The 23816-nt window shown below is 36.7% G+C and overlaps 1 protein-coding gene across 7 annotated transcripts in view; it reads right to left on the reverse strand.

Annotated features, from left to right (window-relative positions):
* Window positions 1–23816, reverse strand: part of CPEB2 (cytoplasmic polyadenylation element binding protein 2) — a 72427-nt gene that overhangs the window by 3533 nt on the left and 45078 nt on the right. For 4 of the 7 annotated variants that reach the window (XM_047855705.1, XM_047855704.1, XM_047855702.1 and 1 more), the window contains 6 exons: window positions 15093–15263; window positions 13795–13884; window positions 9169–9287; window positions 8743–8857; window positions 5962–6143; window positions 1–511 (listed from right to left, as the gene is read on the reverse strand). The exon at window positions 1–511 is cut by the window's left edge and continues 3533 nt beyond it. In XM_047855705.1, the coding sequence (XP_047711661.1) occupies window positions 284–511; window positions 5962–6143; window positions 8743–8857; window positions 9169–9287; window positions 13795–13884; window positions 15093–15263 (905 nt within the window). In that variant the 3' untranslated portion in view covers window positions 1–283. Of the gene's footprint in view, window positions 512–5961; window positions 6144–8742; window positions 8858–9168; window positions 9288–10428; window positions 10486–13794; window positions 13885–15092; window positions 15264–23816 lie in introns of all 7 variants that reach the window. The other 3 variants (XM_047855703.1, XM_047855700.1, XM_047855699.1) reach the window with 1 other exon arrangement.

Raw genomic sequence — 23816 nt, forward strand, 5'->3', positions numbered from 1 at the left:
CATATCTAATTTTAACTTTACATATAAAAATAACTTGGAGAAAATACAAAAAAACATTTTATTTTAACATGAAAATATCACAAAAATTAGTAAGCCTGAGATGTAGGGTTTTGGTGAAAAACAAGAGGCTTGTAGTGTTTTGGCTGCTGATAAAGATGCATGTACTGGTAGCTGGGGGGAAAGCAGAAGAATGCACTTATTTCTTCCGCGTGTCGCGTCTTCAGACACAGTAAGCCACATGCACCCTTTCTTTCCGTGTCACACGGAGGCCGGTGTGCTAGTCTCAGTTCCAGCGGAAGTGGATCTGACGTGGGCGATCAGCACCTTCCTTTACCAATGGCTTATGGAACTCACGTCCTGCGCGAGAGTGGATATTTGCCCAACAAAACTCACAGTAATACTGCAGGCAAGTGACATTGGCACAGAAAAAGGGAGCAAATTTTCCACCACAGCGCGCGCCCTGGCATTCATCACACATCTGGTCATCTAGCACATATGGCTTCACCTCCACCTGGAACGAGAGGGCAAAAGAGGTCTCACGAAGGCTGCTTCAGAAACCGCTGTAGCGAATTTAAAATGTTCAGTGTTCTCAAGAAACGGGACCCGCATTTAACCTCGAGGAAGTAGGCAGCTTCCCAGGGAAAGAGCTTTCCCATGTAGTAGGTAAGTACAAAGCGAAACAAAACCAACAACAGTGAGGTCACTCTGTTCTTGCACTAATCATCTTTTTACAAGACGTTTCATGTTCATAAATGACCACGTGATTAAATGAGCACTTGGTTTTAGTTTGGGTAACTTTATTTTATTTTGATGTTTTCTTCAGAGGACTATAAACTGAGTGGTGTTTACTATGTTTTTCAAAGACAGCTAATCCTCTAAATCTAACATTCTATCCTCACCTTTGGTGAAGTGCCATCTTTAAAAGCGTGTTAATATTTTGGGGGGGGCGGTGACTGTGAGAAAGAGAAGGGCATGGAGACGAGTGGTTTTCGCACCTTCCCCTTCATTCCGATACCACCCGAGAGGCGGCCCAACCCCACGGCCGCCGGGCAGCGCAGCACTTCCGTCTGTACCCTGCTGGTGCCTCCTTGGCACACACACAGACCAGAACTGTGGATAATCTCGTTACGGGCGTGTCTAGACGTCAGTGAGTTTCTAAGATATAAAATCAAAGGCCCACTGAGAAGGCCTGACTCAGGAGAAGACCTCAGACTCTACTCAGCTTGGGGCGCTAAGTCTCTTAAAGCTCAGTTTCCAGGTCTGTCAAGTGAGAATACTAGCACCTGCTTCACAGAGTTGTGAGGACTAGATTATGCAGGTAAAAAAGCATTCAGGACAGAGCCTGGCACACAGCAGACTCTGTAAGCCAGTGCTGCCTGCTGTAATAACCTTCCCAGTGGAGGGCTACCAGCTTCGTCTGGACGGTGCCCGGCAGCCTCAGACCTCAGCCTTTCCTGGGGACGGGAGGGGAAAACTGAGTGTTTAAGTGGCTTGGTTAGAGGTAAAGTAGTGCTTGCCCAAGGTATAAAATAACAACCCAACAATTTCTATTCTGAACGTATGAATACTTGCATGTATGCAGAAAATGAATATGTAAGGATATTTTCTTTTATTTATTTAAAACAATTTTTTTAATGTTTATTAATTTTTGAGTGAGAGACAGAGTGCAAGCAGGGGAGGGGCAGAGAGAGAGGGAGACACAGGATCGGAAGCAGGTTCCAGGCTCTGAGCTGTCATTACAGAGCCGGACGTGAGGCTTGAACTCATGAACTGGCTTATGACCTGAGCCGAAGTCAGACACTTAACCAACTGAGCCACCGAGGCGCCCCTAGTATCTTCTTTTTAAAAAAATGTTTGAGATAGGGAGTGTGCGCGCGCGCACACACACACACACACACACACACACACACACACACTTGTGAATGGGGGAGGGGCAGAGAAACAGAGAGAGAATCCCAAGTGGGGTCTGTATTGTCAGTGCAGAGTCCAATGTGGGGCTCAGTCCCATGAACTGAGATCATGACCTGAGCTGAACCAAGAGTCGGACGCTTAACCGACTGAGCCACCCAGATACCCCTATAAGGGTATTTTCTGAAGCATTATTTGTAACAACAGCAACAACAAACAGGAAAAAAATCTAAAAGTTGATGACAAGAACTGTAAAACAAACATCTGAAAGAAAGGTAATGGAATTAAGTTGTTTATATTTGCATTTCATGGACTAGGGCTGGATAAACATTTTATGTACATTGAACATTTTGCTTTTCTGCACTGTCTGTATCTTTTGCATATCTTCCTGCTGGAGGGTTTTTTTTTTTTTTTAAATAATTACTCATTGCCAGTTAAAGATTTTAAACCTTTTTTTCCATTGGCCTTTGGTTTTTAAAAAGATCTTTGACACTAATTTAAAAATTTTTATGCTCAATCTTTATGTTTCAACTTTTTTCCTTTATGAATTCTATCTTGATTGCCAGGCTGCCATTTTTGATTCATTATCATCATTATAATATTTTTATGTGTATACAGTTATAACACTATTCTTATATAATATTATAACTATAATTAAATTATCAAAGAATATCTCAAAGTAGCAAGAGACTTACTGGATTTCATTTTACTAGATGATAAACAAAATGGGCACAGGGAAAGCATCTGCTCACTTCTTAGTTCCCAGGACCTAGCAGAATCTCTAGCACAAAGTAGAAACTATATTTGAGTAAATGTGGTACACTTATGTGTGCTAAGTTTCTCTCTCATGATTTTATCTCTTGCTTTTACCATAAGATTTTAAGCTAATTAAAGACAGAGTATCTGTGTGGTTTACTTCATTTCCATAATACCTCATAAAATGCCTGGTGCTCAGGAGTTACTTAATGTAAAACTGCTGAATAAAATATGAAAATGCAATGATTTCAGTTATTTATGTTTTAAAATTCTAGATATTATTTCATGAAGCCGATCTACTCACTTTCAAAATCACAGACTTCAAAAATAGAAAATTTGATTTCAAATTTATGATTTTGGAGTATAATCAAACCTTATTTTTGACTAATAATCTCTAAAAATTAATCTCTTGCATATGTGAGGAATCTGAGTTTCATCAGTTCTGTACCTATTTTTATTTTCTATTATGATGCTTTTCCTTATTTTACTTCAGAAGAACCTATCTGTAATACTTTATCATAACTAATGAAATAATATTTAGTTATCCAACTTGAGGCGTAACACAACTCCCTTCAGTAAGTACCAGAAGGCACAGTGAATGATATTACTCATGGAGTAACATACAAAAATTATAATGAATTACACCTTTGTGGTGACTGTGTTTCCTAGCAATTGAGGAGATAGGCATCAAACCCCAATGTGCTCCTGAGCCAAAAAAGTAGCCTGAATAAACTATTTTATTTTCTGAATAAACAATTTTAATCTTCTCCAAATCTTTGGGTTATCAGTTATAAATGTAAAATTAATCTGTTTTTATGGTTTCATAACTATATTCATAGTAGAGACATGAAAGGCATAAAGGTTAATGGTTTAATATATTTTTTTTTATAAATAATACAGTGCCTTACAGAATTCTTAAGGCTCAAATTCTTTTTTTTTTTTTAAAGATTTAATTTTTTAAGTACTGTCTACACCCAATGTTGAGTTCTCACAGCCTGAGATTAAGAGTCGCATACTCTACTTACTGAGTCAGCCACGCACCCCTCAAATTATTTCAAAAAGAATTCAAAATATACCTTAGTAACACATACCTTAAAAAATAAACATTTCATCCTTTTTAAGATGGCATGTATGTTTTCAGTTGCTCTTTAAGAATCAATACTCTTCCCCAAATAATTGATCCTTCACTATCATTTTGGAAACAAAGAAAGATGAGGTTTGACCCTCCACCAATTTTCCCTGTGCTTCTGCATGTTAAATAACTACAATCACATACAATGTGAGTAACTTCCTCAGTCAATAGGCTCACTTCTCCGCAAAAGTCAAGTTTAGACTAGATAGGTGGTCTCAAGCACCAATGCACACTGGAATCACTTGGGAGCTTTATAAATTCCTGCTGCCCCCACCAATTACAACAGAATTGGGGTGGAGGGAGGACCCAGATGTCAAGATTTTTTCTGAATTCCCAGGGGACTTTAACGTGCAGCTGAGGGTGAAAACCACTGGGTTAGAGGGACTCCAGTTCAACCAATTTTTGTGCATGTTGGAATTAAAACAGAGACCCTCCACTTATTTATTTTTTTGCAACATTTTAAGTAACAGTGCAAAAAAACAAACCAAACCGAAAACCTCTGCATGTATGAACTGAAACTATCCTGTCCTTTTTTTTTCCTAAATGGTAATTTAGAAATTGGTAATTGGTAATTAAATTGATGACTACCTTTAGAGTCCATGGTCTAGTCAATCCATATTCCTTAACCAGCTCCCCTGCCTCCAAAATAGTCTTTTTATATACAGACAGCTTTGGAGAAGAAACTTCAAGAAACTGTTACACTGGGATAATAAATATGCACTCAAGTTATATCTACCACTTTGGACATAAAAGTTAATTTATCTCATATTCTTAGTATACCTCATCTGTACTACAAAGCAACCATGATTGTTTAGGAATACCGCTTAGCTATATACAGGAACTATGAATAGATTTTAGTATGAAACAGATTTGTAAGTGAACAATTGAGTTTCAGTCACTCCTTTCCCCTATTTTGGATGGTAATCAGTGCTATCACTTAGCAATTATTCAATGGGCTGGCTGTTAGTTAACATTCATAGGACCTCCTAAAAAGTTCTTATTATGATGATCTAAACAATGCTATTAAAGGGTGAATGTTTTAAAGTTTAGGAGAAGCTTTTTAAAGTTTATTTATTTATTTTGAGAGAGAGAGAGAGAGAGAGAGGGAGAGAGAGAGAGAGAGAGAGAGAGAGAGAGAGAATCCCAAGCAGGCCCTGCACTGTCAGCAAAGAACTCGACATGCGGCTAGAACCAATGAACCATGAAATCAAGACCTGAGGTGAAATCAGGAGTCAGACGCTTATTAGGACTGAGACACCTGGGCGCCCCTGGGATAATTATTTTGTAGGTTTAGTTTATTTATAGTTTTATTATTGTGTATATTAAGGGAAATACACAGAGTGTATTTTTATTTTAAATTTTATGATAAATAAAAAATAAAAACACTTAAATAACACTCAATGCCAAACTCTAAGTGCTCCTGCATCTGTGAACTCACTTAATCCTCAAAATAACTGTGAAAGAGACACGATGATACCAATAGTGCTTTCTATCTGATAAGTGAGGGAAAGAAGGCACACTGAGGGTTAATTTCTTGAGGATTACAGAGCACATGGTAGAAACCGGAACCCGGGCAGTCTGGCTTCAGGGTACAAGCTCTTAAAACAAGCTCTGCCTCCATGGTAAGAAGGATATTAAGACTTCACTGGTGGATAAAAAACAAAAAACAAAAACAACAACAAAACTTGACATGCTTTTACAATGACATTTATATTTTGAATATTGTATCTAAAGTTCAAAGTATGTTCAATAATTTTACATTTCAGGGATATATTAAAAAAATTTTTTTTAATGTTTATTTTTGAGAGAGAGAGAGAGAGAGAGAGAGAGAGACAGAGACAGAGAGAAAAAGAGAGAGACAGAGCATGACCAGGGAAGGGGCAAAGAGAGGGAGGGAGACAGAATCCGAAGCAGGCTCCAGGCTGTAAGCACAGAGCCTGATGCAGGCTCAAACCCCTGAACTGTGAGATCATGACCTGAGCCGAAGTCAGACGCTTAACTGACTGAGCCACCCAGCCACTGCAGGGATATTTTGATATAATACTCTTTTAACTCTAAGAGTTAAAAAAAAAAAAAAAAGTATAAAAAAATGAAGTGTTTGAATTATATTACTGACTCAGCACATTAGAGGATGTTGTCAAATGATTTCCCAATAGGTAACTTACGCGTTTATCAATATCCCCATGCTGAAGTTGAACGAACCGAGCACTGATGGCAGCAATATAGCTCTGCTGATTGGAGAAAGCAACTCGACCAGCACCTTTTGGGTATTTTAGCTCAGGATCTGTATCGATTCCTGCATAACAAACTCCACCATACAGCCGGTCCATGATCATAGCAAGTTCCACTTGAAAAGAAAAAGAAGTTCCCATCAAAGGTGAGACAACCCAGTAAATCAAAAATATTTAAGTCTTTCTTAAAAAGGAAAAGTCAACAGGATAGTTTCATGCTGTTTTCTAAATCCAATCCTTTCACCTGCATATTGGACCCAACCTGCTATCAATACAGAGTCACCTGGCAATTCTCTTCTCTCCTTAGTGTATCACCAGTTTTTCATCTATACTGGCTTATTCCCCATCTTAAAAAAAAAAAAAAAAAAAAAAATCTCTTAACTCTATTTTTCTCCCTCTCAGTGACTGCTTAATTTCTATGTTCCCCTTTATAGCCAAATTACTAATTTTTTTTCTTATACTACCCAATCCCTGTCTTCCCATTCCTCGTTCAACCCTTTATAGCTTGACTTTCACCCTATGACTCCATTTTAATTTCTCATGCCATTGCCGAATACAATGGTCAATCAGCAGCACTGAACCTAGTTAATCTCTTCCTTTTCCTTGAAATACTTTCTCCATCTGGCTTCCAAGACACATTATTCCACTAATTTTCCTATGACCTCACTGTAATTCCTTCTTAGTCTTTCTTGCTGGTTCTTCCTCCACTCCTTGACTTTTCAATGTCAGAGTACCCTAAGTTCCAGTGTGTGGGTTTCTCTCTACACTTGTGGCTTTGGTGGCTTCATCCCATGTCATGGCTTTAAATGCCATCTACTTGTTTCCAGCTCCTAAATTCCTGTCTCCAGCCCAGGCCCCTTCTCTGGACTCCAAACTCATCTATGCAATGATGGACATTGCATATTGACATTTAACAGACCTTATCACATAGTATGTTCAAAATGGCACTCCTAATATTCCATCGTCCCATTAAATCTGCTCTAATGAGGTTTTGCTGACTCAGTTGGTAACTAATATGAAAGATGAAGCTGCCAAGAGCCTTGGTTTCATCATATTTTCTTTTTCCCCCCACTGTACATGCAATCCTATGAACCTGATTTTCAAGACCTATCTAAAATCCAATCTCCTCACCTCCATTCCTAACATCCTGTTCCAAGCTATTATTATTTTTCCTCTGGATTGTGGCAATAGCCTTATCTCTTTGCTTTTGATTTACAGTCAAAACAGCAGCAGGGCCCCTCAAAATTTATTTTCGAAACAGTAGCAAGAGGGATTCTTTTAAAGAAGATACCAGATACAAATGGCTGAACTGAAATTTCTACTTAGCTCTACAGGGTACCAGAAACTTGCCTTCAAAACCAAGACCACAATCTTCCTTCTTAGGGTCCTTTATCTCACTATCTATGTAGTAGCTGAAGACTGAAAGCTGAAAGTCAGTCTTTGTGTTTACCTCACAAATGAACAGGAACATGCATTCATTCTGCTCTCTCACCACTGCCACCTCCAATCCAAGCTCCCATTATCTGTCTCCTGTCCCGCAAAGATAGGCTGCTAACATGGTCTACCTGTATCTACTCCCAACTCAGCTGCCCCCTAAATGTGTCGCTAGCTACACTTATCTAAAACTCTTCACTGTTTTCCCTTGGCTTTGAGGGTAAATGCCTAATCAGCTTATTAAACTTATATGACCTGACCCTCATTCACATTTTCAATGCCTTTTTGTGCCTTTCCCCTCCCTCCTTATACCCCTAGTCACCCACTCTGGCCTTCTTTCAGTTCCTCCAACACATTCTGCTTCCCTCCACTAACAATCTTTGAATATGCTGTTCCCTTTGTGTGAAACACAGTTCTCAAAACCCTTCTGCCACCCCAACTCTTCTCCTTCTGTTCTTGTAGGTCAGCTAAAATTCAAGTGTGTCTTAAAGATCAGATGGCACCACATTCCTGGGCTATATGCTCTTTTACTCTCTGTGGTCTTTCTTTGTTTTTTTTTTTTTTTTTTTTTTTTTTTTTGCAAAAGCAAAGAGCCTTTATTCGAGCTAGCTCGAGCTCAATCCCCTACCTGCACTGACGCAGCGGTGAGATACCAGGGAAAGAGCTCTGTGGTCTTTCTTTGTAGTAGTTATGTTCTAGAAGTATTTACATGTATGAATGGTTCTTTTAACATGCATCTCCTATACTAGAAGAGGATGTTTTCCAGTGGTGGAAGGCACTAACACACTCACAGGCACACGGAATCACAGAACATGCTTGCACAGTGGGTATTTAGGTCCATAAATTATGTTCCTATATGGCATCATCTGGTAAATGGTTCCTGGTTATTGATGAGCAGAAATTTATTACTTATCAAAGCACTATTTAAAAAAAATCCCGTATTTCTTCTTCAGATATCTGAATCAACCCACATAAAACAAACACAGCCCAAATCCTTCTATCTTAGAGAATTATACTTAAGAAGTCAGAAGTATTTGGATTCTGCTCATAGAGTCTGCTTGGAGTTAACTATTATAATATTGATAGATGAATGTCCACTTCTCCAGTGACTCGATGGTTTCAAGAATGCTTCTCAGGATTCTGTAGTGAACAACTACTGGAACATGAGGAATCTGCCCCTGCCCACCCAATAGGGACAGGCGCACAACAGCTCCCAGATGTTTACTGAATATTTAATTTTTTTTTTTTTAAAGAAGCCACATTTGTTAACATTCTACTTACCAGCCCTTAATGGCCTAGGAACACCTCCAACAAAAATTGTTTTTCGAGGATCCAAAGGCTGAGAACCATCCATCACAAAATCACTGTCACTTAAATTCCAAGGGCGGATCTGAACCTATGAAGAAAATTACATTACTGCAATGGGTCTTATTCCCTTGATAGCTTATGCTGCTTTGTACCAATTAACAGTGGTCCTTTCAGTTTTCAAAACTTTGGATAGTTGGATTTCAAAACAAATTATTTTTTTAACCTAGATACTGAAAATTATCCAAATTTTTAAAAACTGAACTCTTAATATGGCAGTTTAACTTTCTTTTTAATTTCTTTTTTTCTTTTTTAATTTTTTCTATCACTAACAATGGTCTCAGAACAGTTTTTGGTAAAAACTTGCATTTGTAGCCTAAAGTTCAAGTAGTATTTACTTACTGGTTTGTCCTTGATGGTGGGGCTGGAAACACAGAGATAGAGTTTTCCATCCTCTTCAATACAAGCATCAATTAGTGCCTGAACTGAGCTCTCTTCTTGAAAGAGAAGGAATGCATAGCCTGTAATAACCATTAAAAATAAGGCAATTATGTGAAGGTAAGTGATTTCACCCCAAACTTCAGTACTGTTTAGAAAATACATGCTATTAGAAAAGAAAAAAGTTAACTGTCAAACAGAACTAGAATCATTACACTTTCCAAAGGAGAACATGATTATCATCCTATGGAATACACACAAAACAGATACTCATTAATTAGCTATCTTCTATAGAGTATGTGCTATTCAATATTGTGCTAAGAGCTTTACATAAATTATGTCATAGGATTCTCATAACAAGTCTAAATTACTTGCCCAAAGTCAGTCACATAAGCAAGTAGCTGGTGGAGTAATTTTAAACCCGGGACAGCCCCTAAGATCTCCCATGATACTGTCTTCTTAAAGAACTTGGCAAGGTTGGGGGGCCTGGGTGGCTCAGTCACTTAAGTGTCCAACATTGGCTCAGGTCATGATCTCACAGTTCGTGGGTTCAAGGCCCAAGTCAGTCTCTGTGCCGACAGCTCAGAGCCTGGTGCCTGCTTTGGATTTTGTGTCTCCCTCTCTCTCTGCCCATCCCCCACTTATGATCGGTCTCTCTCTCAAAAATAAATAAAACATTAAAAAATTAAAAAAGAAAAGAACTTGGCAAGATTAACACACTAACGTTAGAAGCTGAAGATTCCTATAAATGCCCTCAGGGTAAGACATGTTCTGGCGCATACTTGGGACTAGAGCATACTTGGAAAGGCCCAAGAATTTCCATGAGGAGGAGAAAAGTCCACAGCAAGACAACTTCAAAATGATACTAAGAAAACTACCTTAAGGAGGTTGGAATGAAACGGGTTCCTTCAGCGTGGGTTAGAACTTTCAAATCAAGCCTCAAGTTGGATAAGCAGCGGAACACTCCTTTCACATAGTCTGGAGACTATGTTTGGACTTTGGATCCAAGCTCTTGCTTAGTTTCTGTACCTTTGGGAAATATGCCCTTCCTCCTCTCTTTGTGATAACCAGTGGTCAATCTTTAAGCAGAATAGACTTCATTATAAAAAGAAGGTACCAAAGTTTACACTGCAAGTTCACCATTACACGATTATCCCTAGAAGCTGAGAACTAAATGACCAAAAAATACCCCTTTGCCTTGGCAAGATTTCTATGCAAACAAACCTGGAGAACTGTAATCTGGTTCCATTATGAAGAAGTCATCGAGCAGGCCATGCACATCTGTTCCATCATGCAATGAATGGTAAGTGTGAGGTCATGTTTTATGTTGAAATCTAAACACACAGCTTTATTGCTAACAATGGCTGTAATTGCCACAAAGGTCGATTGTGACACAAAAGTGCTTTATTTTAATAAAATTATAACACCTGATTGCATAAATAAAGCCATCAAACTAACCTACGCAAATAGAAACTTCCAAAGGTATGATTATACAAGATTAAAAAACACATCTTAGACCTTTTCAGTTGCTAGAAATAATTTAAATATGCCTAAAAAAATAAAAAATGCATACTGGTGAAGGCTTTAATTTTGATACAAGCTAAGGATTTGAGAGTTATAACTTCTGTAATAACTGATAGGTTATACGACCAATTTACTAAAATCATATTTTAAATTTAGTATTTTTAATGTTAAGATTTGTGATACTAACTTTTGATACTAATATTTTCATTTTACTTGGTTTTAAAGTAATACTTTATATTCAGTGTTCTTAATATTGCTTAATTATTTGTGTGATTATTAGGGACGAAACGTTTTGTATCACAAAACTAATTAGGCAGCGTGGCAGGTAAATTATGATCTAGCTAAGGCAAGCCATTTAGTATTAAAATACTCTTACCAAACACATACTATACAGCGAATTGATACCCACATAGGGTGAGCCTCATTCACTGTAAAGAAAACACATGTACATGTGTGGCTTGGTATCCAAGGGCTCATGGCACTGCCTTAATCACAAGGCAGCTTCACTAACTGGATGCTTTCATACCAGTGTTTTCCAAACCACGGAAAATGAATTACAACAATGACCACACTGCTTGAGAGAACAAGGCTTGGGAACACTGGCCTTTGGCAATGACAATTAACTATAGTTGTACCAAAAAAAACTATGATTTGCCAGTGCTACTTTTGTGAGTTTTGTGTTGTTTGCTTTCCAGTTTCAGAAAATAAACTAACCATCACCACAAAAACCACAATGACAATGACAACAAGAGCAACAAAGACAGCAATCATTGTGTTTGATTAAATTTGTGCCAACGCATCTTTCCAGGCTTCGAGTCCACCATCCTATTATATGAAAAAAACTCAGGCAAAAAATGGACACCTGTCTCCACACAAACCAATTCTCCTTCCTTTCTAAAACTATATTTCAATTCTTTCCTGGAACTCTGTTCAACTTCTTGATGTCTATCTAAATTGCACAGTACCCTTTAGATTTTGTTCAAAACTTCTCGGTGAGGTCTTAACTACCTATTTCAGGTCAAAGGAATCTCTCTATTCTATGGTATTTATTGTTGTTTATATCATTTGTTAGTCAATTATCATTCTGTGAATTACCAAGAATAGAAAGATGAGTAAAGGCATAGTCCTATAGACTAAGGCAAGAACTGTATATTAATAAAATTGTCACAGATTTGTAGAATTATAAAGATCTAACATTGCAGTTGTGACCAGTGCTATGAAAGGGCTGAACAGTGCTAGGAGAACCTAAAACAGGAGGATGTGAACCGTTAGGTCGGTCCTGAAAGTTTCCTGTGAGCAACAAATATTTAAACTGAAATAAGCAGGGGATATGTAGATAAAGACCCATGAGAAGAACCTTCGGGGAGAGACAACACCATATGTAAGGGCCCTGAGGTAGGAAAGAACAAGACCAGTTTTTGGAACCAGAAGGCAGCCAGAAGCAACAGCAGTAGAAGAAACCAGAGAGATAGGGAGGCTGGGCAGGGCAAATGCATTTTTGCCTTTATTCTAACAATAAAAGAAACCACTGAAGGGTTTTAAGTAGAGGGTCAGGGGAATAGCACTATCAGGTGAATTTTCAGAGAGATTACTCTAGCTGTACTGTGGGAGAAAAACTGGAGACAGCCAGAGGTATGGACAGACTAGTCACATTCCTGAAGTAGGCCACCGTAGTGGTAACTTGAGCAGGAGCATCAGAAACTAACTGGCATTTTTACTGAACACTCAATAAGGTTTATAAAAGGACAAGGGAGTAAAACAATGGACAACAATAGATTAAAACTCAGCTAACAAATGAACGTCTACATCTATATAGAGCGAATTTTCTCTCTAAACCAAGTATCAGGGCCTCCAAGTCCAGTAAACTCCACAATTGGGTGAAACTTTAGGGTTACATGGAAAAAGGTACATAGCTTTAATCAGATTTTTATAGAGGCCTGGGACTCAGAATCCTGCTCAAAAGATACTCTTGATTCCTTAAGATCTTAAGGTGTAAAACAAGAATCACATGAATGAATGATTTCATTTCTCTAAAAATCTACATGAACTAGTAATGGAGGTTCTAGAATTCTCAATGACAAAAAGTGGAGATGGCCCATATAATTCATTCAGAAATCTTTAACTAGTTTTTGTATGCCAGTAACTGTTCTTTCTCAGACCCCAAATCAGACCATTTAGCAGGTTTACTGGAGTCTCTTTCCAGGCTTGAAAATTCATTCAGTCATGAGTGAGTGTTTTTTTTTTCCTTCTAAATTATATTTCAACGATGTTCAAAGAAAAATCTCAGTTTCTCAACCTCCCCCTTTCATTTTATTCACTTCAGAGAATCTGCCATCAACAACCTGACTGTATTCATGTTAAATTCTCTCCCCTCACCTCCCTGCTCATCATGGGCAGGGAGATACTTCCTCTCTCCCCTGACAGTGGCTTTGCTTCGCTCATGAATGATAGTGTAATTTGTGACTCTTGTGCTATGCTGACAGGTCGCAGTAGTATCCTAGCAGTAAGTCACTAACACAACTAGGTATTCTCTTCATATAATGGGGTTTTTGGACCAGACACTTTCTCCTCTTGTTAAATTCACCCACAGAGTTAAAGTATCGCTCTGTTGTTATCTGCTATTATTTGGAACACCTGAGTAAATGTTGCAATATTTATACTACTCATGTGTTTATACACATTTTTTCTCACTTCACACAGATCTCAATTTCACTGTGTAGAGGGACACTTTTTTATATGTCTGTACCCAAGTTACTTAGAAGGATGCTTCAGACGGAGAAATTACTCAATGCTGGTTTGAGTCTGAAATCATTGTCAAATCATCATATCTTTTATAATAGCACAAGTGTCTTATGATTCCTGATTGCCTTAAAGGAAATGAGGATAGTCACAAGGACCATTCTTCCTCACTTTGACACATTACCAGCCTTCACAAATTACTCTATTAGTTTTATATAAAGGTGTGATGATATGCAATTCTAAAAGAAAACACAAAGTAATTGACAGTATCTTATTTGCTGTCATAAAACTGATTCCCTAGAAAATATCAACAATAAAAACTCTTACCTTTTGGTGGAAAATAGGACTTGCTTTCTGCTTTATGAGGCCAATCTACTACCAAAGGCCCAAATCTTCTGAAGCTGGCAGTTATTTCATCTAAAAAAGTATAATAATATGTATTAGGAATTAGTTTTAATGGTTCATTCTAAAAAAAAAATTCCTGTATAAGTTAAAGATTTAATGTTTAAAAGTACCAAGTAGCCTAAGATAAACTAGAATATGAAAACTCAAAACATGTCTAATAGCCTTACTAAAAGGATATATGAACTAAATAGCTATTTTAGTCAAAATAAATTCAATTTTAAGCAGCACATTGGCCAGAGCAGTCAACTCAGTGTGAGTTTTAAAATTTTATATAACACTGTATGGATACTAATGGATTTTAGTACACCAAACCGTAAATATTACTGCCTTGAAAAACACGCCAACAGTATATCAAATTAAATAAAGAGATTGTTACTGCTTAATAAGTAAAATTTTATAGGGAAAAGTTCTGTGCAAATAAGACATATAAAGTTATCATACTCATAAAATATACTAAGGTCTGACACATGTCAGGTAGTTTCGCTGAAATACACCTAGGTCAAATCCAATGATATGGTCTAGGTTATTTCATCACATGAAAACCTTATTATACTAATGAGTCCTTAGAATAAGTTTGTGGATATTTGAATCATAACTGAAAAATGTCTCAAAGTGTAGCAATATCCTATTAGTTGTTACTAAGAGTGGCAGATTTCCCACAACCTTACAAACATTAAGACAGTTTCAGTACTTTTAAATCTTTACCCTGAATTATTTTCTTTTATTATTATTACACATGAATATTTTTTACACATGTTTATACATGCCTTTGTATAACCTGAATTTCCTGTTTATGCTGTTTCCATTACCCTTTGGGGTTTTACTGCCTCTTTCTTACCTGCTTCTAAAAGCCTACTTATCCTTAAAGGAATTAAACTTTTGACTATCATGAACTGCAGGGAGAGTTTCATGGCTGGTTACCTTTATTTCGTGTGTGTTGTATTATGGTAATATAGCAGGTTTTAAATTTTGTAAGAAAAGATTTTTGTATGACCATCTTATTTACAAAAAAATGTTCACAGTAACCATATGCATTTTAACATATAAAGAAAAAAACTTGAAACTGTCCAATTACCGATTTAACATTTCAACAGGTGATAAAATATTGAAATAGAAATGGATGTCCATTCTGAATGAAAATCTCTAGAGGCAAAAAAATTGTATACCTCCATTCACATTATATTTTAGCTGTTTGTTTTAAACTCAAATCATCACCCTACCTTCATCAATATCTGGAGGAAGACCACCAACAAAAACTTTTCGAGAGAAGCGTTCTATTCGTTCTCCATTTTGATGAGCAGAATAGCATGTGGGAGAATTTAAAACCCCAACTTGATCATTATGGCCATCATCAAGCAGACCATCATCTATTGGAAAGAGGGAAGAACGACCTAAAATATAAGAACAAATATAACTTGAATCTTAAAGACATGACAAAGTCAAGCATAAAGATAGGAATGATAAATTCAAAGGCTTAAACAATGAAGGTGACATAGGCATAAAAAAAATAAGGGAAATTCAGATTGTTTAAGGTTTTAATTACCTGGATTCAAAAGAGAAGCAGTCTGAAGAATGACTTAGAAATAAACATAGTCATATGACAACAATTATACTGCAAACACTAGATCACTTCAATTATTTATGGAAAGCAGCAAGAATCTGAGGTATGGGGATGGTTAAACTGGATGTGTAATAGGAGAAACCTTTGAGAAATTGGTGGCAGAAGGGAAATGGCACAGACTAAATAGATAAGACATAATAAAAAGCCACTTGCAGACTACGGTAAGGACAAAGGCAACACGGGAGACTTGCATATAAGGTTAATTGGTCACACATGTGACAATTATGTAAGAGGGTAGACAGGGTTTCTGCACATGTGCAAAACAGAAAAAGGCATCCCCTCTAGGACTTTGGTCCTCATCTGAGCCCACCCTTCAGAGGTGACCCTTTATATAGGGCACATCCTGTACAACCCTCTACTGCGCAGCAATCCTGATGCTAGACTCCATGGGGATCAAAAAATTAAATGACCTAATAAAATATAGTCCCCTGCTCTCAGGGGATGTACAGTTAGAAAAGATAAGATCTATACATATAACTATGGCACATAGTCATAAGAAAGCTTCAAAGTACTTCAGAGGAAGTTTGCTGGAGGAAGGAGCAACCTGGCTAATAACTGGATAATTTCTAAAATCCTTAAATGAAACTGGATAGGAACTGTGGTAAAAAGGGAAAGATAGTGGTATTTACTGAGTGCATGCATTAGATTGGGTAAGATACTTCTAAGTTGAAATATTTGTTAGAACATGGTTTTGAGTAAATTTTCCAAGTGGAAGGAGACACACTGGACAAAGGAGGAAAATGTGAATTTATTTAAGAAACAGAGAGTAGTCATGGTTGACTACTACATGTTGGATATAAGGAGAGTAAAGGCAAGAAAACAGTTTTGAGGCTAGCCAGAATACTTAGCCTTGAATGTCGAGTTAAAGGAGATGTTTTATTTAGTGGGTGATTAAAACAAAAAACTGGATACAGGGGCTCAAGCAAGGTAACTTTTCTGGTGCTTTAGGAAGACTTACAGCAAATGTGGTTAAAGTGGTTAGAAATGAGTGGATCAGGAAGGATGGACAGAGGAGACACTGAAATAGTAAAGCGTGGATATCTGAGAAACAAAACAGAGAAAAACAACGGAAAGGAGGAACTAAAAGATGTTATAATAATAAGAATCATTAACTAAATATAAGGACAATAAAGACCAAAAGCTGGCATAAAAAAGGGTAGATATGGAAGGAAAACAATCAACAAAACTAAAAGGCAACCTACTTAATAGGAGAAGATATTTGCAAATGACATATTTGGCAAAGGGTGAGTATCCAAAATCTATAAAGAACTTATCAAACTGAACATACAAAAATGAAATAATCCAGTTAAAAAATGTTAAGACATGAATAGACATTTTTCCAAAGAAGATATCCATATGGCTAACAGACACATGAAAAGACATTCAACATCACTCATCATCAGGGAAATTCAAATCAAAACTACAAGGAGATATCACCTCACACCTGTCAAAATGGCTAAAACTAACAACACAGGAAACAACAGGTGTTGGTGAGTGTGAGGAGAAAGGGGAACCCTCTTACACTGTTGGTGGGAATGCAAGCTGGTGCAGCCATTCTAGAAAACAGTGCGGAGATTCCTCAAGAAACTAAAAATAGAACTATCCTACGATCCAGCAATTATGAGGTATTTAGCCAAAGGATACAAAAGTATGGATTCAAAGGGTCACATGCACCCCGATGTTTATGGCAGCACTATCAACAACAGCCAAAGTATGGAAAGAGCCCAGATGTCCATCGATGGATGAACGGATAAAGTAGATGTGATACACATATACAAGGAAATATTACTCAGCCATAAAAAAGAACAAAATCTTGCCATTTGGCATGATGTGGATGGAGCTAGAGGGTATTATGCTAAGTGAAATGAGTCAGTCAGAGAAAGACAAATACCATATGATTTCACACATATGTGAAATTTAACAAACAAAACAAATGAGTAAAGGGAAAAAAAAGGAGAGGCAAACCAAGAAATAGATTCTTAACTAGAGAGAACAAACTGAGCATTGCTGGAGCGCAACTGGAGCGTTGCAGGGCGATGAGCTAAATGGGCGATGGGCATTAAGGAGGGCACTTGGTATGATGAATACTGGTTGTTGTACGTAAGTGATGAGTCACTAAATTCTACTCCTGAAACTAATATTACACTGTATGTTAACAATCTGGAATTTAAATAAAACCTTGAAAAAAAGAAGAAAAAGAGAGGATCGATAAGTGCAGCTTCACATGCTGAGAGGATGTTCAGAATTCAAAATAAGGTGGGCAGATGCAAATGGAATGGAGGAAGGAAATAAGCCACATTTTCGAGAAGAGAGTCAACTTTACAAAAGTGCAGGTTATAAAATTCTTTGTAGTATCACTGATGAAAACTTCAGAGACAAATGATGAGGGTAGTTCCTTGGGAAACTTACAAGAAAGTGAGGGAACATTCAAGAAGCTCGAGAAAGGAGTGGTAAGAAAAGTATGAGGGAAGCCGAAGCATTATTATAACAGTTCCAAAGAAAAATGTGAACAAAGCTTTAAAGGAAAAAAAAAAAAAGAGCAATGAAGTATCAACGTGCGATGTTAAGATAAACACTTGAAAAAATGACAACTGTTTGAGGACATGCACGATCTTCAGAAGGGAAGCAATTTTAGTGAAGTTGGATGAGAGTCACACTGCATGTAGAGTTTTATAAAGTAAAGACATCAAAAGGAGATGATTCTTTTGATGGAAAAAGAGAAAGAACGCAGACAAACTGTTTTTCTTCCAAGATGGAATGAAGTTTGTTTTTTTTTTGTTTTTTTTTTTTTTTTTGGGTGTGGGGGGATGAAGAAACAATGCATGGAATCTGTAGCATTGTACCTTAATATATACAAGTCATAAAACGTCATTAAATAGGGATCCTGGGTGGCTCATTCAGCTAAGTGTCTGTCTCTTGATTTCAGCTCAGGTCATGATCTCACTGTTCCTGAGATCTAATAACCCTGCGCTGGACTCTGTGCTGACACTGCAGAGCCTGCTTGGGATTCTCTCTCTCCCTCTCTCTCTCTCAAAATAAATACACTTAAAAAAAAGTAACTATCTCATCCTCTTGATATGACACATAACAGTGCAAGTGATATCAACAAAGGCAATATGAAATGTGATGGCCTGCACAGACTGAAAGATGGGATGAGAAGGGGACTCACGTGCTGTGAACTGTAGCTGGCTGGATGTTGGAAATAAGAATTGGAAGTTTTTAACATCAAAACCAGGTAGAAAGATCATATTTGTACAGGAATAGGAAATTATAGCACAGATTCAAATTCAACTTAAATAAGATGTTCTGAAAGATGCCTATGTGAACTTTGTGAATAATTAACTTCTCCAATACCTTTGGTATTAGAAATAAGGGTCAATGAAAAACAAATGTCAATAATCTGTGTGATCAACAGAAAGAAAGCCCTTCAAAGTATTTTATCTAATAACTTTAACAAAAAAAATCAAGATCCATTATAAATAATATTGTAACTGGTTCAATTTCTAAGGTGGACTTCAATAATTCTATATTTGAAAAGGAATAATATGAGGCAGAAAAACACATACATTAACTAGTTTTTAGTAGAAAAATTATTCTTATTTCAGACATGCCAATGCATTGGAAATTATTTCACTCTAAAGTGCCCTAACACACATATGAATTTAGCAGTCCCATGAATATGATACGCACTCTTTTTAACAAACATTTATCTTGAGAAAAAATACAGATCATAAATATTTAGAGTCTAAATCGAAATACTAAATACGGTGACAAAGGAAATCACTACGTAAGAGAGGTCATGACCCAAAAAGGATTTAAATTTTCTGTGTTAACTATAATGTTGTAAGCATATTCATATTATAACTGCATTTAATGATGATTCTGTATTATAAAATACCACTTTAACTATAATAAATAAAATATAGTTAGTAAAGCAACTATCAAACATCCATAATCTATATGTCTAAAATCTAGTAACCAAAGCTTAGCTAAACAAAGGATGTAATGGAAAGGCTAAGAACATATTACACATACTAATAAGAACCTTCATTGCTGTAAAATCATGACCATTTTCTTTATAGAAGCCATAAAAACTACGGAATTATATGCTCTTTTAAAAGAGGAGTTAACTGAGTATACATCAACAACAAAAATATCACGTTTTTAAATAAAAAAAATTTTTTTAATGTTACTTATTTTTGAGAGAGAGAGAGAGACAGAGCACGAGTGGGGGAGGGAGAGAGAGAGAGACAGAGTCACAGAATCTGAAGCAGGCTCCAGGCTCTGAGCTGTCAGCACAGAGCCTGACACAGGGCTTGAACATATGAGCCATGAGATCATGACCTGAGCTGAAGTCGGATGTTCAACTGACTGAGCCACTCAGGTGTCCCCCAAAACATCATGTTTTATCTTGCCAATTATCTTTCCTTACAACCCAATTTAATTCAACTCGAAACACAACTTTAATACAATTCTCTAAGTAATGACCTACTTCACATACAGTACACTATGAACATGCTTTCTGAGAATGACACATACCTACATTTAGTGCATGAAAATTACAGCAAAGGTAAAAGGATGTGTGCTGAGAGAAGTAAAATTGGATTATAAAATAATTTGGACTAAAATATTTGCAACAGTTTGCAACCAAAATTCAATTAGCTTCCTCCTTTTTTTTGCTCTGAAACTAGGATACATTTTCAGGTTCTTACATTTCAAAAGAATGAAGCTGAATGATAATGAAAACACAGCATAAAATTTATGGGATGCAGCATAAGCTACATATTTAGAGGAAAACTACTTTTACACGCATGTTAGAAAACAAGAAATGCTTAAAATAATCCTAGTTTCTGCCACAAAAAGATAGAAAAAGAATAGCAAATTAAACACAAGGAAAGATGAAGGAAATAAAAAAATAAAGTCAATGACATAAATCATAGACTAACATGAAAGCAAGTCAACAAAGCCAAAAATGGCTCTTCAAAAACATGAAACTGATTTACCTCTAAGCAGAGTTTATCAAGTTCATCAAGAAAAATTAGAAAACTCAAGTTACCAGTACTAAGTATGAAAAAGGGGACATCAACCAACAAAGAGCCTATGAACATAAACAGCTAAACTTCCTACCTAGTTTTGCAATCCTGATAGTAAAAACCTGGCAAGAAAATTACAAGAAAACTATATATCAAGAATACAAGAGGCAAAAATTGTAAAGAAAATATTCACAGGTTGAATCTAGAAATAAAAAATGGAAAATACATCATGATTAAGTGGAGCTCGCCTCAGGAATATAAGACTGATTGACATTTGAAAATCAATTACTGTAATTCATATTAACACAAGGAACTAGAAATATCAATCATTTCCACAGATGTAAGAAATGCATCTGATAAAGTTCAACAGCCACTCATGATTAAAAACTCCCAGCAAACTAGGAATAGGCAAGAATTTCCACAATCTGATAAAGAGCACTGAAAACCTGCAGTTTACATCTTTAATGATAAACTATCAATGCTTTTCCCCTGAGGTTTGGAAGGATGTTCACTATTTATATTCAACATTATCCTGGTAGTAGAACTAGTGCAGGAAGATGAAAAAATAAAGTGTTTAATACTTGCAAGGAAAAAGTAAAACTGTCTGTGCTACGAACATGATTTTATATGGAAAATTCAAAAGACTCAAACTACTTGAAGTAAGTGCATTAGCTACGGGGCAAATACAAAATTAACTTACAAAAATCAATTTATTTCCAGATGACAGTAATAATAATAGGGAAAAAATTTAAAATAGTGCCATTCCTTATGCCATCAAAACTCATCAAATACCTAGGAATAAATTAAACAAAAGATATGTAAGACCTTTACACTGAAAACAAAAATTTGCTCAGAAATTCTACAAGACTGAAATAAATGAATAGAGAGAAGAAATCAACATGTGAGATGTGAAATTATCTCATGTATAGATTGCATACAATGGCATTCAAAATCCGAGCACATTTTGTCTTCTAGAAACTCTCAAGCAAGTTCTGAAATTTATGATAAATCAAAGAATTCAAAACAGTTAAAAAAATCACATAAAAGAACAAAGTCAGAGAATTATACAGCCATATTTCAAGATTTACTGGTCAGCTATGATTATTAATAATTATAATAATAGTATAAAATAATATAAAAAAATAATCATAAGCTTTGGTGGCTTAGTCAGTTAAGCATCTGACTTCAGCTGAAGTCATGATCTCTTGGTTCGTGGGTTCGATCCCCACATCTGGTTGCTCAGAGCCTGGAGCCTGCTTCAGATTTTGCATCTCCCTCTCTCTCTCTGTCCCTCCCCAGCTTGCGCTCTGTCTCTCAAAAATAAACTAATTGTTAAAAAAAAAAAAAAAATTAAAGAATGTAACCCTTAGGATAGGCAAATAGCTAACTGGAACAAAACAGAGTCAAGAAGCAGACCCATACATTTACAGTCACTTCATGTTTTCAAAAGTATCCATGCAGTTCAATGTGGAAAGGAAGATGTTTTTCAATAAATGGTTGTGAAGAGGGGTGCCTGGGTGGCTCAGTTGGTTAAGCATCCAACTTTAGCTCAGGTCATGATCTCACGGTTTGTGAGTTCGAGCCCTGCATCGGGCTGTATGCTAACAGCTCAGAGCCTAGAGCCTGGAGCCTGGAGCCTGCTTCTGATTCTGTGCCTTCCCCTCTCTGTGTCCCTCCCTGGCTCACACTCTGTCTCTCTCTCAAAAATAAACAAACATTAAAAAAATTTTTTTTAAAAAATGGTGGTGAACCAATGGATATCCAGGTGTGGGGGGTGGGGAAGGAACCTTGATCCCTATTCTCACACCACACCAAAAATACATTCAAGAAAGATCAATGACTTAAATGTGAAAGATAAAACAACAAAGTTGCCAGAATTTCTTCACGATATTTGGGGATAGGCAGTAATTTCTTAGGATTAAAAGGAACTAAAGATAAAAGAAAACAACTGGACTTCCATCAAAATTAAATATTTTTCTGGTTATCAAAAGACAGTGTTAGTGAAGTGGAAAGACAAGCAACTACCAGAAAATAGGACAAAATACACAAAGAACTCCTCTAAATGAACAAAAGACTTATACTGAATTAAAAATGGACAAAAGACTTGTACTGAAACTTGACAAAAGAGTATAATGAAATGGGTTACAAGGTATGAAAAGGTGCTTCATATGACCCTTAGTTATCAGGAAGACGCAGATTAGAACCATAATGAGACATCACACATATGTATCAGAGTAGGTAAAATTAAAAAGCTAACAGTACAAAGTCAGTCTTATATTCTGTTGGAGTGTAAAACTGGCAAGCTACTTGGTAGTTTCTAATAAAGTTAAAATATGCATTCATTCTATAAACCAGCAATTTTGCTCTTATATATCCAAGAGAAACGAGTGCTTATGTGCACATGTACACTCACACACACTCACACACACAGAAAAGAAAAAGGATACAAAAATGTTGATGGTACTTTTATTTACAATAGGTCCAAATGGAAACCAACTCAAATGTCTATCAGTAGGTTAATGGAAAAATTGTGGTATATTCATATAATGACTCTATTCATCAATAAGAAAGAAATAACTGACAGTAATTTCTGTTCTACAAAATCTTACAATTTCCCTTTGAGACTGACATTTTTAAGTATCTAAAAGCAATTACTTATGAAATTTTAAAATGTCTTTCTTTTATTTAAAAAAAAATTTAATGTTTATTTATTTTTGAGAGACAATGACAGAGTGAAAGTGGGGGAGGGGCAAGAGAGAGAGAATCTGAAGCAGGTTCCAGGCTCCCAGCTGTCAGCACAGAGCCGGATGTGGGGCTCGAACCCACGAACCATGAGATCATGACCTGAGCCGAAGTCAGACGTTTAACCGACTGAGCCACCCAGACGCCCCCAAATATTTTCTTCTTTTAAAAGAACTAGAGATGGTTGTTCCTAAGCTTCTTACCATAGTAATTAGATGTGTTTTTTGTTTTTCTCTAGATAATTAAAAAAAATTTTTTTTTTAATGTTTTTATTTATTTTTGAGACAGAGAGACAGAGCATGAGCAGGGGAGGGGCAGAGAGAGAGGGAGACACAGAATCTGAAGCAGACTCCAGGCTCTGAGCTGTCAGCACAGAGCCCAATGCGGGGCTCGAACTCACGGACTGTGAGATCATGACCTGAGCCGAAGTCTGCTTAACCGACTGAGCCACCCAGGCGCCCTACATAGATAATTTTAAAGGTGAAATTTCCATGCTGTTAAAACCAGCAGCAAAGTAAGGATATTGATCAACAAGCTCTATAGTCAAA

The sequence above is a fragment of the Prionailurus viverrinus genome, chromosome B1 (genome assembly GCF_022837055.1).
Source record: "Prionailurus viverrinus isolate Anna chromosome B1, UM_Priviv_1.0, whole genome shotgun sequence".
Classification (NCBI taxonomy): Eukaryota; Metazoa; Chordata; class Mammalia; order Carnivora; family Felidae; genus Prionailurus; species Prionailurus viverrinus.